Raw genomic sequence first — 18,147 nt, 5'->3', positions numbered from 1 at the left:
CCAAATGAGACAACTGGGATGTATATGGTTCATGGATGTTCCATTCCTATCACTGCATGTGTTTTCTTTGCAAAGTACAGTTATAATAACCTAATCTATGCTCATTTAAATGTATGCTAACACATACTTCACTGGCATGTCCCAGGCTTCTGCTACAGCCTAGTCCCCCAGGGGACCATGGCAGAGTAACTCGCCAAACTGTCCGCCAGCACTGGGTCACCCAGAGGAGCCATGGGAACACAGCCACTCCTCTGTAAATAGACACTTCCTCTGCTGCAGTTCCCACGCCAGTGGACGTCAGATTACACACACTGTCCTGTACAGTGCACACACAGCAACCCACACACACACACACAGATATCATAGGACAGGATGCCGCTAGTCCTGCTAATTAGAAACATACCTACAATGTCCATAGCAGCCTGTAGTTCTGTCTAATAGGGGCCGTACACTGGGGAGACAGTGAGAAGTGCTAGCTCAGCCCAGCTCTGTGTGGGAGGATAGGTGGGAGCTGAACCTCCATAGATGAATCAATCCGAAACATGACTGATGTTCACACCCACTCCCAACTCCTTACCCAAACCACTGGTAAACCAGAACCATGCCGATTACAGTCTATTCTTTTACTTTCTGTTCTATTCCATTCCGTTCTAGTCTCGTCTGTGTTACTGTGCAGTAGGTCTTCCTGACAGGCATACGCAAATATCAGATAGCTGAACAGACACATAACAGGTTGCATCTTTGCTCTTCTGTTTAGTCAGAGAACAGATCATTTGAATATCATCACAGCAAACACTCATCAAACCACCTGCTCGATCTATCCAGTGAGTCATACAGTAGTTTTGTTGTGTTTGTACCTGCTGTAACGGTTTGTGTGGTCCTCTCATATTGCCAAGTCATAGTATTAGATCTATCCAAGTGTGTAATAGAAATGAGATTTACAGAACACAAGCTGTTTGTTTGTGAGTCCTAGATTATGGAAAGTAATACAGTACTGTTTAGAGTAGCACACACAGATGCTTGATGTTTAGATAACATTTTTGTCAGACGGGCCAATATTGTCATATTGAGAAGGCCGCACAATCCAATGCAACAGCTACTTCTGAGGGAAGTTCCTGTTTAATGAGGTTAGTTCCTGGTCCTGAGCTTCTACAATTAATACATGAAATCTGTCACGTGATCCTGTACCCAGGAAGGGCTGTCACCAACACAGAGTTGACTCAGACACGTTTTATAACCAAAGCAGAATCATTCCCACGTTCCCTCACACACCTCCACATGAACAGAGATCCGCCAGGAAACAACATGCTCTGGAGTCACATTAATGCGCTGTAAGCTCCACAGAGACTTCAGCCCCAGAACCCCCCCTCTTTCCTCCTCTCAGGATCTTTAAGTTGGGACTGGAACAGTTAGACCTGGGAATGGAATGGAACATTTTTGCCTTTCAGTTACATCTGGTACATTCACAGAGCCGTGAATTGTGAATGTAAGTTTCACATTGAGACATCCACAAAGTGACAATGTGGATGACTCTTTCGTGTGACCTGGACAGGCTAACAATGGGCTAGCTATCTTTAGGTAATGCCACTGGGGCTCTGACTGGACCATTCTAGAAAAGCCCCCATTAGTGAACTATTTTTTATTTCATTTCATTGAGGCAATAGGTTTTCCTCTTTTTTTTCAGCTCTTTTCTAGATTAATGTAACCTTCTATCCTGACAGATGTCCCAGTTCCTGCTGATGAGAAAATTCCTCATCACATGATCCTACCACCAAGTTTTGCTGTAGGGAATAAGGATGGTGTTTTATGTGGGATGTGCAGAGTTGCTTTGGCCGCACATGAAACATTTTGTATATGCCACTATGTTTACCTTAAACCACAAAATAATTTTCCAAAATTTTCAGCAATATTTTGTTGTCTTTTGTATGTAAAAACTGAATTTGTCTAGTCAACAAGGTTAGGGCAGACGGTGAGTATTTTAAAGTAGGGTGTTGACCAATATTCCTGTCTTCTGTCAAATAAATCTACAAAGTGAATATAGTCTGTTGACTTGCACTGGAAGTGGCTGGTGAAGGCAATGAGTCATGAGCAGGAGACTGGAATGGATCTCTCTGTCTGACTCTAAACACCATTAGTTCCCAGGTTTATTTTATTTATTTAGCAGACGTCTTTATCCAAGGCGACTTACAGAGAGAGACTAGGGTATGTGAACTATGCATCAGCTGCAGTCACTTACAACTACGTCTCACCCGAAAGACGGAGCACAAGGAGGTTAAGTGACTTGCTCAGGGTCACACAATGAGTCAGTGGGGAGATGGGATTTGAACCGGGGACCTCCTGGTTATAAATTCGTTTTTTTTACTCACTGGACCACACAGCCTCCATACACCATATACAGCTCCCTCTCAGTGTGTCTAATGATCCTTCCATGTCACAGGAGAGGTGAGGCATATTCCTCCTCCCCAGACCGAATGAACAACCAGGTCAGAAAATCAAGATAAAATATGTTTGTGTAGGGAATAACGTTTAAATGACTTGAATGGAATTTAAGTTACCACCGATAGACAGTGGAATTGGAATCTTAGGTAGGATTTCTTCATGTGGCCATGGCCTCACACTAAACACCAATATGTGTGACTTAGACCAACAAGGTGATAGGTGGGTCTTGTAAGTGCCAGAGGGGTTGCTTCTAGTGTAGATTTGTAGTGTAGCTTTTGGCTGTCGTTCATTAGTCAGACCCCGTTGAAAGCGTGTGCGATGTTGACTTGGAGGAGAGATTTGCTCTCTGGTGAGGCATTTCTGGTGTGATGAGATGGTTGTGACAGGATCAGGAGTCAGGAGTCAGGTGGCTGAGCGGTTAAGGAATCGGGCTAGTAATCTGAAGGTTGCCAGTTCGATTCCCGGCCATGTCAAATGACGTTGTGTCCTTGGGCAAGGCACTTCACCCTACTTGCCTCAGGGGGAATGTCCCTGTACTTACTGTAAGTCGCTCTGGATAAGAGCGTCTGCTAAATGACTAAAATGTAAATGTAGGATCATTAAGTCAATCTCCAAAATAAATGCACATTTGAATCTCTCAAATGCATGAATGCCTTCAAATACTTCACACACATAACAATAGTAGTAAATTAGGCAGTCGTGGGTAACAGCTGTGTCCTTGTCTAACAATCCTCTGTGTGAAACCGATCCTAACACTTTCTCACTGGCCACCACCTTAATCTGGATCAGGTCTCTCAGAGACCTGATACAAAGCAGCCCATCAATACCACTAGTCTCAGAGGGACTGGGCTTTTTACAAAATGTGAATTCACTTGTGAATACAAGAAGTCTTTGAAGAGTCCATTCAGTTGCTGGCTACTCACTCATGGCCGTTACACACTCGCAGTCTAGAATTAAAACCGTGTATTAGGCAATTCGTTTCAAATCGCAGATTAAGTAACAAATAACCTATGGGAGCGCAAAATGCAACGGCTGGTCAGGACCAAAAAAGAATGAATGCAATGTGTACATTTGTCCACTAGATGGTGATCAAATCTAATGCATTACCGGTACATGCAGCTGTCACCATGACTTTAATACATTATTGTAAGTCTATAGGAAGAGAAGAATAAATGATTTGGTTCAACTTGAATCTGAATAATGTAAGCTTAACTGCCTAAATAGCCTGATGTTCACACAATTTTAGAAAGCTATTCTTCCTATAGCATAAAGCACATAAAAAGCACGGAAGGCCTCTCAAAGGCAAACAACAATCTTCACTTTTATATAGTGATCTAATTCGATAGTAAATATTACACATTCTCTCTGGGAGTATAGCACCATCGAATTGGAACAGAGTAAAAACAAAAAAACTAAAATGGTTACAAAAAACTGCATAAGAAAAGGCTGTCATATTTTCTTTTTATGGATGCTAGTTTCAGGGTCACCACTTCCTCTCCTCTACACTCAACATCAGCAGACTCTTACTGGAAACCAGTCTCTCTGACTAAAAACGTACTGGTGTGTATCGCTGTCGTTAACCAAGGTGCTTGGGTGCTGTTACTAACAGGTTTAAGGCCTAACTGTTAACCCCTTAGAGACACCCAGCCCCATGCCAACCACAGCTTAACAATACTGACTAACTAACTACACCTGTTAATCATCCACCTAAACTAATGTTTCAATACTCAATACAATCCTTTACCCTTCTTAACTAAATGCCTTCCCTGGCATGTGTCCCAATGACTGAAAGGTTGGTTTAACAAATTTTAGTCATTTGAATCAACATAACATCAAGTAGGGGGGAAATAGAGAAAGGAAACTAAGCAAGCAAACAATTAAACAAGCAAATAATGAAGGGAGGAGGCATTGTAAAACTATTAATGCATGGCCTGACTGTTGTTGGTTATTACTATGACCACTACCCTGTAACAAGCTGATTCCATTGGCCCAAACAACCCGTGGGCAGACATTTGCTTACTGTAAAACAGGAATTACACGTATGTGAGTTCCACCCACAGTCCCTGATGTGTCCATTTGGTGTGATATCAATGCAGACTCTTTTTTTCTTTCAGTTTTCTCTAACTGGTGGAGCACTGTATGTTACTGCTGCAGGGAAGCTCATTTCTTTATGCTTTCTCTTTCTCTTCTCTGAACACCAAAGCTAGAACACAGACTACAGTCAAGCACTTCCCCCTCTAACTCTCCATTACCATTAGAGATCCTAGGAGCAATATTACATTTACATTACATTTAGTCATTTAGCAGACGCTCTTATCCAGAGCGACTTACAGTAAGTACAGGGACATTCCCCCAAGGCAAGTAGGGTGAAGTGCCTTGCCCAAGGACACAACGTAATTTGGCACGGCAGGGAATCGAACCAGTGACCTTCTGATTACTAGCCCAATTCTCTAACCGCTCAGCCACCTGACTCCCCTGCAATATGGAAATTAAGGGTTTATTCATGTCTTATCTGTTCACTAAGTCCAACTACATGAATGGAGGCAGGCGAGAGAGAGAGTGGAAGGGAGGGAGGGAGATACAGAAATAGAGAGAGAGACAGAGAGAGGGAGAGGGAGGGTGATAGAAGGGAAGTCCCACGCCAATCGTTTTGAAACGGAACATGGGTTCAACCAGTGAGAAATGAGTTGATGTGGAGTCATACTCTGTGTCAAACTGTGTGGCAATGACGAGCTTTAGCATTTCTTATAATACCTCGATGTGCCAGGTCACTGTCCCCTGGGTTAAGGTTAACCCTATATCTAGGACATCAGCAGTAATGAGGGATACATCTAGAGCATCTCAACAGCTGGAACGGAGACAGAAAAGACAACTCTAAAGAAAGTAGACATGGTAGAAACGACATAAGGCAGCACAAGCCCCGTCTCTGAGAGGCGCAAGTAAACTGCACTGTAGGTGACAGGGCATCCTATAACCTTCTTGTTGGACATACTTGCCACAAACCAGGACAAACCAACCATACTCTGTTGGAGATGAAGCATGTTAAGTTAATACTTAACCTGGTATGTAAAAATGTGGACAGAGTGGGCTGTTGAATGTAATACCAAAGTATGAGCACGTTTGAAGGGAGAGAAGTATTTAGGTAGTAGATGAGGTTCAGACTACACGATTAGGCCGAGTAACCCTTAACTTTTGAACTGAGTTTGAAAAAGGGAACAGGAAACTAGCCTACTATCTCATGCTGCTCACTAACACCACACACTTCCTTTTATCTATCCAAACCGCCCATTACGCACAAGTGCGCTGCAGATACTCTCCAAACTTCAAATTTCCCCATGTCCCGCCCCAACATTTTTTTTGTAATAGCGGTAAATTAACAGGCACAGAAATATTCATTATATTTATGCTGCGTTGTGAGCAACGTGTTAAATGAAAAAAAAGTGGACCTCTGAATTGCTGTCCCTTCTGTATCCATGTCACAAGAACTTCCTCAAATGTAACCTTTTGACGATAATTATATTGTAGGTTACTTGCGACATTAGTTCAGTCTTTACATTCCATATGTTATCCTCTCATGTAACAAAAGTTTTCTGAGATGCAGCAACACTTACCCTTAACTATGCGCCGACTTCAAATGCACTTCAAAAGCGCTGGCTAGTGGCAAACCAGAAAGAGTTTACAGTTACTAAACAGTATGTAAATACAATGTACTTGTCCGAAGAACAAACTGGTGCCCTTGACTTTTCAAAGTCCTGCTTCTATGTTTGCCGGACTTGAAACGGGCTTCCGCGGCAGCAGTCATTCATAGCAATGCGGGAGTTAGATTGTGACACATTTTTTGCTGGTCACACCCACCTACTTAGCGAACTAACAACTCAACTTCAGCAATTCAATCCTTATGAATGAAAACAACTCAAATACATTGTGCGAGCTCACATGCAACACAAATTAAGAAAGCCGAAATAGAGAAAAAAGTGGACACAAATGTAGTGTGTCGTTTAAAAAAAAAGTTGGCCCACAAATGCAAACATAACTTTTAATCCCAGAAATCGGGAATCATTTGCCATGATCGAGGATGATGTCCTATATATTTCAATGACATGTTTAGGTGTAGGTTTTTAGTAAAGTGTTTATTTAGGACGTGTGAAACTCCAAGGTTAGAAACAGGGCGTGTTCTGTATGACATACTTAGAATGTTTTATAGTGGAAACAAACTGCCCTCTCTCTTGGGTGCTTGTTCCCACAAGCTTATTAAAGCAATCTGCTTTGAGGAGCGCAAACAGGAAAACACCCACTCTCCTCAGTTCCGGTTGGTCTTCAACTGGAGCAGAGTACAGTAGGTCTCATGACATCTGGCATGTGACAGAAAATGAAAAGCACATTTCCAGGAACTGGAATGCAGAGTTGAAGGCCAATTTCTACAGGCACCGATACTGGATTTGACGGACAGTATTCCCTAATAACAAACCACATAGCCTACTTCGGGTTCAGTTTAAGTGAAATGAGTCAACATTGTTCTTTTTCATCCTTGTTAGTAATAGTCTCACTTAGAACTTTCTCTATTACTCACTTGACAAGTATCAATATCACCTCCTATGAAACAAAAGTTGTACTAACAAGAAACTAACCCACACAGATCTAAAGACTGAATTCTCACTCGCCTTGCAACAAAACAGTGGAACCATTTAGACATAAGATGTGTGCTGGGTGTGGTGGGAGTGAGATGTTTGGCATTTAAGACTGGAATGTTCCCTCAGCAATCAGATTTTTTGAACATTGCATTCCATGTTACAACAACTCCCCCCAAAACACACACACACAGCCTGAACTCTTATTGAATCGTCCAGAAAAGCATCTCTGATAATTAATTTGAGATACACCGGTCTAGACTGTAGCCATCTGTGCTGAAATTGCTTGTGTTAAGACAAACTCCATTATGATTCTACACAACACATAAACCAATAATAAGGTTAAGAATGATCTCCAACACTGAATTTCACACCACAATCACCTTCCCAGATTTTGTCACCAAGTTTCCAATTCCACTTTATTTGGTACATTAGTACAACTTGGGTAGAAACATACAGACAAACATGACATACAAGTTGTATAAAGTGAGAAGGCCTATGTCAGGTCATACTGTACATTAAGGTCTGACTGTTAGACGAGAGCAGTGCAGTGTCAGCTCAGAGGAGGCGGGTCAGAGGCCCAGTCCGTCTGCAGTCATTTGTGTCACAGAGCACCGTCGCATGCTGTGAGAGCCACAGACGGATGCTATTGGACGAGAGAGGCGTCGAGGCAGAAGGCGTGCGCTTGTGTGTCGTCCGGGAGTGGCAAGCCCCCAGACGTGATGCCATGGCGATGTGGCAGATGTGACATCAGAAGGCAGGCGGCTGCGTGACGCTTCCTGCCTGCCGTCAGAGGGCATGTGGCGAGGGGGCGGGGCCCAGTATGAGAGGAGAGAGGCGCAGCAGGGCCCGCACTGGAACGCCCAGCTGGCTGAACCGCAGCAGCAGCTCAGGGAAGGAGGGGATTCCTAGCAGAGCGGGGAGAGAGAGGTGGACGAGAGACCAGCAGGGGTGAGACTCAACTGGGGTCCTTGTCAAAGTTCTAATACTCCAAACAGACCAGACCGCGTTAGGAAAATGGAGGGGGGAGCGACAATGACGCCCACCATTTTAAATCACACAATCCAAAATGTTGATGGGTGCTTTTGGACAGAATTGGACGGGTTAAAGAGTGGGGTGGCGGGCTGATCTGTGTGTCATTTGAGCCCTAAGCCGGTCTTACCTTCCAGGGGACTGTGGTGGAAGCTTCTGAGGCAGGGAATGGAGTGGTAGACCAGGAAACAGGCCAGCATGGTCGACTGTCTGCCCTCTGCCAGGGGCTGGTTCCTCAGATACGCACGCAGCACCTCACTGTGATCTGAGGGGGATGGAGAAAGACCGGACACAACATTTACAAACTCGCGGTCAAATATATATTTGTACTTTTTTCGAACTATTCTTGGAGGAGAAATGTATGTGTATCACAAGCGCACATTCAGCAATCACAACCCTGAGTCAACAACAGGACCTGAGTCAGTGCCTGGAGAAGCTATGTGTGTACAGTACAAGCAGGGGCTGGCTGACGTGACACTTTGCCACTGTATCAGTTTGACATGTGGGTTTGGTGTTCCGCGGCAGTGTGCAGATATTCCCACACTTGTGTGGCTGTCCCACCCTGACATGCTGTGACATGAACTGAAGAGAACAGGCGCTAAGTGTCTCACGCACAGACACATTTTGAATGCGTGCGTGTGGTACCACGAAGCCACACCCACCTGCAAGCCAGTGGTCGAGGGTCCCATCAGCGGTGTTCTTCATGACGGGCAGGAACTCGGAGCTGAGCAGCGCCCCGCCGCCCTGCCCGCCCTCCCGGACGCGCCCCTGCAGCGTGCGGCTCTCGCACATCTCCAGCACCAGCCTCATCTGCCACAGGGCGAAGGTCTCGCTGGGCTCGCCCCTGCGCAGGCTCCGCACCGCCTGCAGAGGATTGAGGGAGACGAGGGGGAGGGCGGCGCGTACCACGGAAAGGGAGCACGCACACGGTCAAATCAAGCCGATTCAAATTGTGTTTATATGTATGTGTGTGTATATATATATATAGCCCTTTTTACAAGCAATGTCACAGCGGCCTTAGAACTACACCTAAACCAACCTCAGCCCTCATGGTCCTACACGTGTTCTGGCCTCACCTGGTCGATGGCGATGTAGGTGGGCAGCATCTCGGGGTTCTCCTGGGTCACACACTCGTACAGGATGGCCGAGAACAAGGCCAGGGTCTCCCCTCTCTGGAGAATCGCAGAGACGAAAGAGGGACGTGCAGTGGGTGACTTCAATCAGACCCAAGGTGACTAGGTTTAAATGTAGCGCATTGAAATACTTAAGGTGCACTTTGGTTTGCTCAACTCATCTCAAGATGAGAGAACATATGAATTTGTAAAGATAAAGATTATGATGACTTATGTGTTATTAACTTAAATTGATTAATCAAACAAAATAATTTAATAATTGTCTATATCCAGCAACAGCCATTATGTACACTTTGCTGGCCCGACCTTAATAAAATGGACTTCAAGTGATTATTAAAGTGGATTCTTCACAAAATTATCTGGAGAGGCAATTTTCGTACATTTTTCATGCCGTCCGAGGCCTTGCAGAAGTACTCGGCGAAGGAGACCAAGGCAGGGTCGGAGGTGAAGGTGGAGATGGCTTCAGGCTGGGGAAGAGAAACACACACAAGCAGTGTGTGTACAGACAGTTCAGCACAGCAGATACTGTGGGTCCTGAGGGGCTGGAAGGTTCTGCACAGCTCATTATGGCCTGCTTTGGATAAAAACATCCCTTTCGTCACCATCACCATCACCATCATCATCATCATCATCATAGATAGGGGGAAGAGGGGGAGGGGGTCTGCTGTAGGCTGACAGGCAGATTGACACTAGGGCAGTAGCATACAGGGACGTAATACACAGGCTGTCAATCACACTACCCAGTCTGACCTAATGTAGGGTTCAAAGCCCCACGGTGACAACACTGCTGGCTCCACAGGGATCGGACCTCAGTAGGGCATTTTTGATATTGGCTGTTCCAAGATTCATTCATGATTCCCCCCTCTCCCTGCGTGGGTCAATACAGACATGGAGGCTCATTAGCTTTGTATTGATCGGCCATGTGTTGGACAAATGATGCCAAATTAGTGTGTTGGCAGTTGTGTGTGTGTGTGTGTGTGTGTGTGTGTTCACCCAAAAGCTGTTGACGTTTCTCTGAGTGTCTTGATCTTAGCTTTAAGTAGAGGGTTATTGAGTTTAAGGTCTGGATTTAGAACACCACACTGTTTAACCACTACCAAACATGTTGGACTGATCTTGACCAGCACTGCTACTAATTTAAGTGTATGTAGTCACGTATTAAACTTATTTTTCCGACTATCAAAAAGCAATTAATAAAACCTTGTGTTTTATGGTTTTAATGGTTTAGCACCTGGTCTTTGCAAGCTACTTCCTGTGTCAAGCACAGTAAAGCCTGCTGTTGCTTCTTGTGCTTATCACAACATTCTTATCACGTGCAGTATCTTCACGTTATCGGGCCAGTTCAGCTGGGCCGTAAAGTAAAGTAAAGCTAGACTGCAGGGTGAAGTGAGACCACAAAATAACTTCTGGGTCTGAACTGACAGACGGTACAGAGGTTTGTTGGCACGATGATGGGTAAAAATCCCTAAGTGTGGGGAGTCAGGTGGCTGAGCGGTTAGAGAATTGGGCTAGTAATCAGAAGGTAGCTGGTTCGATTCCCGGCTGTGCAAAATGACGTTGTGTCCTTGGGCAAGGCACTTCACCCTACTTGCCTCGGGGGAATGTCCCTGTACTTACTGTAAGTCGCTCTGGATAAGAGCGTCTGCTAAATGACTAAATGTAAGTGTCTGGGCCAATCATAAAGCCGGTGTTAGGATGTGGCTGTTCTGTGGGAGCCAGGAACCATGTATGCCTGTGCTGCGTAGTACCTTGAAGGTGCGGACTTCAGAGTTCCTGTTGTTGACGCTGGGGGCTAGCAGGCTCTTCCAGCCGCGCGGGTCGTCCTTGTAGGGCAGCTGGCCCGCACGCAGCTTCACGTACAGCACGCCATCTCTGGAGAGGATGGACCTGGGGTGAGACAAGGTTCCAGTCTTGTTTTAAGAAATACATCTCAACATTGCACTTTTATACCTCCACACAAATACAGTAGACAATTAAAAAAAATATATATATATATATATAAAATCTTGAGTGCCCAAGACTTTTGCATAGTACTGTATACTATACAGTACATATACTATGTATCTAACAAGTAAATACTCTCTATATATACACACTTTATCTACATAACTAATGGAACTCAAACTGATTTTTACCAATATCCCAGTCGACGCTGGTACTTACTCTAGATGCTGAGTTCCTTTACTGAGGTCTATGGACAGCTCCCAGTAACGAGGTCCTTTCACCTTAATCTGAGCAGACAAAAAACAATGACAAAACTCCACCGCAAACTCTGCAGGCTGACTGTGTGCCCCCCCCCCACACACAGAGCACCTGGGCTGCTTCAAGGACTACATGTTAATGGCCCTGATGCAATTTTACCCGTGAGAGAAGCTGCAGTTCGGGCAGCATGGAGGGAGCCATCAGCTCCACGGTGGTCTCCTCGTACCACTGGCTCTCCTGGTGGAGACACACGCAGCACACAATACTGTTACACCTCACAACTTTGCATCTGCCATATTACACAGTGTGTATATACACGGTATGCACACTTCATACACCCCCCAATGCAAACATCCAACCCCTTTTCATGATTAAAAATGTTACTAACACACACACACACTGATATATACAGTCACATTATTAGTCATATAAGTAGGGGTTGGATGTTAACGACATGTATGAAGTATAAATACTAACACACACACACATATATAACAAGAGAGAGCTACATTGTGTGTGTGTTTGTGCACATATGGGGTATGGAGTGTGTGTGATTGGTGCTAACAGCAGCTGGTCTCCTCTCTGCTGTTCCAGGTAATTGAAAGAGGGAATGCTGGGAGGAGAGACGTCCTCCACAACCAACCTTCAACGGCCCACACACACACACACACACACACACACACACACACAGGTCCAGACAAACACACACACCCCAACGCAAACATCCGCCCCCTATTTATGACTAACGATGGGACTATTATACAGAAAACAACAGCAGAAAGAGAAACTAAAATGACGCAAACAATGAATAGGTTTTAGTTTTGACTGGAAACCACACCCAGCGTACAATCAATTCAAAAGAACTGAAATGTTTCTGCTGAAGATTTGAAAGACACATTTTCTTTTTTTTTTTGCTTCGTGTTCGGTTCCTGATGGGTTAGCGCTTTGCTCTGCATGCCGAGATTAAATCAAGTGCGCCTTGAGCATTCCAAATATTTGAAATACGCACTCAGACAAGCCAGCCCTGCTGAGTATTAAAAAAAACGTTGTGGTGGAGTTGGTGATAGTCACGGGTGACCCTCGGATCCTCTAGGGTTCATCATTACAGTGCTTTCACAGACAGACTTGTTGGGTTAGCTGAGTCCAAAAAACATCTGCTCAAAAATAAGCTTTGTGAATCTGTTAAGTATTCACGCCTGAGGCAATGGCTTTGTATTTTAACCAGGAATCTGGGCCATCCAAACAACGAAGTTAGCGGTGACCATATGTTCAGCATGGTCATGGTATTTCTAGATCATTCTAACTCTGGAAGGGTGGAGCAGCCAGGTGTGTTGAACTATTCAGTGTGGCTACAATTAGCATGGAAGCACTGGGGCTAATTCTTCCAGGCTGTGTCATGACCAACCTAGGCCAGATGTGGCCGGTGATTGGCTGGTTTACCTTGTATGTGACGTCCAGCAGGGCGTAGCAGGGTTTCAGGGTGTCCACATCCACCGGGACCAGCAGACGAGGCTCAGCCGCCAGCACCCCGAGGTGTCGCAGGGCCTGGAGGTGGTACCTGGGGGTCAAAGGTCAAGTGTCCTGGAGTGATCACACAAGGATGGAAGGAAGGTCCCAAGCTGACAGACGCAGGGCCGGAGTGAGGGGGTTGCATTGTTACCTGTTGTCGGTGCTGTGGGCAGGAAAGTGTGGGTAGAGGGCGCAGAGCAGGGCAGCGATGGCAGAGTTGGATGTGCTTAGAGTGTATCTGGTAGAACAACAAGATAACAGTGCATATTCCTTTTACTAAGCAGACACTTTCATCCAAACGCTGCGTAGAGCATGGGGGGATTTTAACCTTCAACCTCCTGTTCTGCAGTCATATGCTCTAACCAAACAAGTCCCACGAACCACACAAGCAGACACAAAAATATACTGTACACATAAACTTTGTTTTAATTGCAAGCAATGGAGTTCCCTTTTTTAAAAACAGTGGTATATTGTTGTGGTAGCTGACGTCAACTTGTCTCACAAAAAGCCCCACTTAAATCTAATAGCAGGGGGGGGTTAAGTGTGTGCTTGGACTGGTTCACACAATAATGGTGGTTTGGAGAGGGAAGGCACTTGTATTTGCTGGTCCAGGTGAGGGGGTTGCTTTGCCCTCCCCCAATAAAACGGATGCTCAAGGAGATTACTCTTCAACCCATCAACTGCCAATCACCCGGTCTCCGTGGCAACGGCCAAAGACAATCGAGTTGGTTTGTAGCTGGATCTAGCGAGGTGCTCTGCTGAGAGACACGTGTTACCAGTCACAGACCTGAGCTTGGTGGCAAGAGGAGGCCAATGGCCGGGACTTGTTTGTTCAAAACTGGTCTGATCTGTGGGCTAAGAAGTAACTTCCTCTGACGTGTCAAACAGCAGACCAAACGTGCAGCATTTTAATACATGAAAACGTTGAGGTGTGCTCAACATAGCTTTAGTCATTTGCAATTCAAAATGAGTCACAGCCTCAGCTCTGGCAGTATCAAAGTGACATTCAGTACTCATGTCAGTCTGGGGTCACACTCTGAAATAGGACTAACTGCTTCAGTCTGACTTCTAGAGGCACCCAGCTGGGATAGGAGCTCGCTAACTCCAGACAGGCAGGGCTGGGGGAAACCAGACTGGAAATATGAAGGAAGAGAAAGGGGGGGGGGGGGAGGGATGAAAGATAAGCCCGTAACACGAAAGGAATGTGCTAATGAATGAAAGACAGGCGCCATGTATCTGCTCTGCTCTGCAATCTCTCTTTCTGAAGGCCACTGTGTGTTTACAGCACATTCTCCGAATGATAGACTGCAAATACACTGCAACAACCCCCTCTACATGGGAACCTTGCATTTGCAGCGTGGGCCTCAAATTGTCCGCTCTAAAATAAGAAAACCGGTCACAATGCAATGTCTGAAAACAGACACAAAGTGGCAGATTTCATCTCAGTAATTAGAAGGTGTGTTGGAGAGCCCACAATCACTGGGCTTAGACGTCTCCTTTTTGCTCCGTGTCGGGCCTTGCGGTGCGTATTCCATCTTCTAGTGTGTGTGTGTCTGTGTGTGTGTGAGTCTGTATGTGTGTGTGTGTGTCTGTGTGAGTCTGTGTGTGTGTGTGCGTGTCTGTGCGCGTGTCTGTGTGTGTGCGCTCACCTGCCCCCTCCCAGGAACAGCAGGCCCAGGCCCATGTGGTGGGCCATGTGGAAGCCGTAGTTCATCTCCCCGCTGGTGCGCTTGTGGAGGAAGCGGCAGAGCTGCAGCACACGCAGGTTCCCCGAGCCCGCCATCACCATGGAGACGGCCAGCAGGACCATACTCAGACACGTCTGCAGGTTGTAGGGGCCCGTCTGGGGGGGGGGGGGGGGGGGGGGAGGAGGGGGGGGCATTAGTCCGAGGCCACACCCACAAACACGCGTTTACTCTATATGCAGGCTAGTATAATCATAGAGCACCACAAGAACCCCCCCACACACACACACACAAACTGGTCAACGACTGAGACAGTCGGCTGTGGTGGTTCAGAAGCCGAGGGTCAAACTAAATGGATACAAATGCACAACCCCGCCGACAAAACTCAGACTTACAACTGTGGCTGTAGCTGATGTCAAACCTTGCATGAAGGTCCTGGCAAACTTGTACTACGGGGGAAACAGATTGGTCAAAACAGGAATCGGTCTGTTCAAAACAGCCAAGTTCTGAGACTGAAACGGTGATGCGAGGTGAACTCTCATACCAGGCAGTCAAAGGCGTCCGAGTTGGCTGAGCCGGCGAATCGGAAGCCCACAGCCATACAGGCTCCTGCGATGATGTAATCATGAGCCTGGCTAAAGTCAGGAACACACACGCACACAGCAAACACAATTAAAGACCAAACCCAGGCATCAAAAAATGTACGGCCAAATGTGCTCAATTTTGTCAGTCCATTCGCCAGGCCTCTAGATGAGTGATTATACTCACGCCAAAGTCTCCATGTTCAGGTCCTCTGACACCACCGTGTTCCCAATGTTCTCCTTGATAATCTACAAGCAAAAACAAGATCATTTTTCCAGTCATTATTTCTAGAGAATCTCCATCAGGGTTGTTATGCGCACACCAATATTCATACCCTCGTGACACTGAGAGCTCGTTTGGGGATGGGAAGAGGTTTCCTGGTTAGAAGTTTCTCATTAAGAAATCAGCACGCAACATGATAAACAAAATCGTCAAAAGATTTGCAGTTTCCAGCTGCTAATGTTAATTGACTGACATAATGGCCCTTGTGGTCCTAAAATGCCAATGTGTACACGCGTGTGTGTGATTACCTGGGGAACATTGCTGCTGACCCAGTCAGAGTTTGGCAAGATTTCATCCCACATGATGATACACCTGGCCAGGGTCTGAAAAGAGAGAGAGGGAAAGAAATGGGGAGAGGGAAAAAGATGGAGAGAGAGAAAAACACAGAGCGTAGACAAACCAATTATGAGTCTAGGACAGCCGGCAGGCCTTACTACACACCCTAGGTACTGCATACACAGTCAGATACTATTTCTATCTCTCACTCACACACACTCACCCTCAGAAGCAGAAACTCTGGCTTGATGAAGTCCAGGAGGAACATGGTGTCCGGGGCTTTCAGCCAATCAGCTATGGACCTGAGAGAAGGAGGTGACAATGACTTGTTAACGCCATCCTGGGGCTTTCATCCAATAGGAGAGCAGAACCACTAGAAGGTGAGAGGGAATGAGATGTGCTGATGCTCTTATTGATATAAAAGACGGTTGAAGATTCTGATCCCATCAGAACTAAGAGGAACAGAAAGTTCTCAGTGTGGGTGAAAAGGAGCCCAAACAGCCAGCGAAGACATGGGCAGCGAACAGGCAGGAAGGTGGTGAGGCAAGAGGGTGGTGAGGCAGGAAAGTTGTGAGGCAGGAAGGTGGTGAGGCAGGAAGGGGGTGAGGCAGGAAGGTGGTGAGGCAGGAGGGTGGTGAGGCAAGAAGGTGGTGAGGCAGGAGGGTGGTGAGACAGGAGGGTGGTGAGGCAGGAGGGTGGTGAGGCAGGAAGGTGGAGAGGCAGGAGGGTGGTGAGGCAGGAAGGTGGTGAGGCAGGAGGGTGGTGAGGCAGGAAGGCGGTGAGGCAGGAAGGCGGTGAGGCAGGAAGGCGGTGAGGCAGGAGGGCGGTGAGGCAGGAAGGCGGTGAGGCAGGAAGGTGGTGAGGCAGGAGGGTGGTGAGGCAGGAGGGTGGTGAGGCAGGAAGGTGGTGAGGCAGGAAGGTGGTGAGGCAGGAGGGTGGTGAGGCAGGAGGGTGGTGAGGCAGGAAGGTGGTGAGGCAGGAAGGGGGTGAGGCAGGAAGCGGGTGAGGCAGGAAGGTGGTGAGGCAGGAAGGTGGTGAGGCAGGAAGGTGGTGAGGCAGGAAGGTGGAGAGGCAGGAGGGTGGTGAGGCAGGAAGCGGGTGAGGCAGGAAGGTGGTGAGGCAGGAAGGTGGTGAGGCAGGACACCAGGGCTGCTGGGAGGACTGCCTGGTCACCTGTTGTTGGTCTTCAGGTAAATCATGGCCAGGGCCAGAGTGGCCCCAGGACACGTCACATCCACGTTGATGGTGTCACCCTCCTGTGAGAGGGAAAACACCCATATGAAGTCACGCGCTCGCGACACAAACGACTACTTTGACGCGTTCTAAGAGAAACAGCTGAATGCTGGCCCATCCACACAAGGGCAACATCAACTTCTCTCTCCATCTTTAATATGGCCCTTGCCGTGTCAGTGCGGGTACCTTGATTTGGTAGCTGGGGGACTTGTGTTTCTCCCTGTTGATGCCAGTATGGGTGCGTCGGTGCCCACCAACCATGTACTGGTACAGCTGCTCTGGCACGTTGAGATCGGTCATGCCGATCAGGTTACTGCCGTGCTGAGGGGCATTAAAGGTGGGGTGGGGGAGAGGTGAAAAAGAAGAAGAGGACAAAGGAAAGGAATAGTCATGTAATGACTGTGTGAAATGCCTTCTCATTCAAGACCCGGTATTGTTGTCATCGTCTTGTTTGATAAAAGACTTCAGAGAGAGGCACTGAAAGTCTTAAAGGGAGCACCAAGTCCCTTCATCTTATTGTGTGTCACTCTTTTGAAGTGGGTTAGGGTGCCTTTCATTCAGCGTTTTTTTTTTCCGTTGCATTCCTCGCTGTGGGTAGACAGGGCCCTAACTGTGCAGCTGCAGTGCCGTGGCAGTGGAAACACCTCGTGCTGTACTCACCCCCAGACACACCATGCCCAGCGCCAGGCCTGCAGCCAGGGAGTAGGACTCTCTGTCTGTGCAGTACTCCATCTCCGGGCCAGGGGGCCGACCTGCAGGGGCGGCACATAGCGCGGTTGTCACCGGTTACACTTCCTCCATAGAGCTTGCTCCCAACACTGGGGTAAATTCTACCCCCTTCTCAGTCCATTTCATCAGACCCCTACACTATGTCCCCATCTCTCTCTCAACCACCCCCCCCCCCCTCCTCTGCCTAAGGACCCCAATTCCCTCCATCTCTCTACCCACTGTCCCCCTTCCTCCCTCACCTATCTCTGCAAGGAGGATCTCGGCGTTGTGGCGGTGCCCGGTGCCCTGGTACACCAGGCCGACGCCCACCACGGCGGCCACCTGCACGTTGTGAGGGACGTCCAGCTCCGTGGAGGTGGGCGGCAGCAGGGCAGGGATGTGGATGCTCAGCAGCCGGGTGATGGACATGTCCATGGT

At 47.2% G+C, this 18,147-nt stretch overlaps 1 protein-coding gene across 1 annotated transcript in view; it reads right to left on the bottom strand.

The window, feature by feature from the left end:
• Nucleotides 1-7,467: 7,467 nt before the first annotated feature.
• anapc1 (anaphase promoting complex subunit 1) overlaps nt 7,468-18,147 on the bottom strand; it is a 25,634-nt gene continuing 14,954 nt past the window's right edge. Inside the window, 20 exon segments of the mRNA XM_062464537.1 lie at nt 7,468-7,975; nt 8,230-8,364; nt 8,762-8,963; nt 9,176-9,271; nt 9,613-9,699; nt 10,981-11,119; nt 11,396-11,463; nt 11,594-11,671; nt 12,875-12,992; nt 13,095-13,181; nt 14,593-14,786; nt 15,024-15,077; nt 15,173-15,263; nt 15,397-15,458; nt 15,741-15,815; nt 15,992-16,070; nt 16,942-17,024; nt 17,188-17,322; nt 17,662-17,753; nt 17,970-18,147. Coding sequence (XP_062320521.1) covers nt 7,857-7,975; nt 8,230-8,364; nt 8,762-8,963; nt 9,176-9,271; nt 9,613-9,699; nt 10,981-11,119; nt 11,396-11,463; nt 11,594-11,671; nt 12,875-12,992; nt 13,095-13,181; nt 14,593-14,786; nt 15,024-15,077; nt 15,173-15,263; nt 15,397-15,458; nt 15,741-15,815; nt 15,992-16,070; nt 16,942-17,024; nt 17,188-17,322; nt 17,662-17,753; nt 17,970-18,147 — 2,172 coding nt within the window. The 3' untranslated portion in view covers nt 7,468-7,856.

This window comes from Osmerus eperlanus, chromosome 6, assembly GCF_963692335.1.
Source record: "Osmerus eperlanus chromosome 6, fOsmEpe2.1, whole genome shotgun sequence".
In the NCBI taxonomy this organism is placed as follows: Eukaryota; Metazoa; Chordata; class Actinopteri; order Osmeriformes; family Osmeridae; genus Osmerus; species Osmerus eperlanus.
Note: the sequence above shows the minus strand (reverse complement) of the source record. Positions and strands in the feature narration are given on the sequence as shown.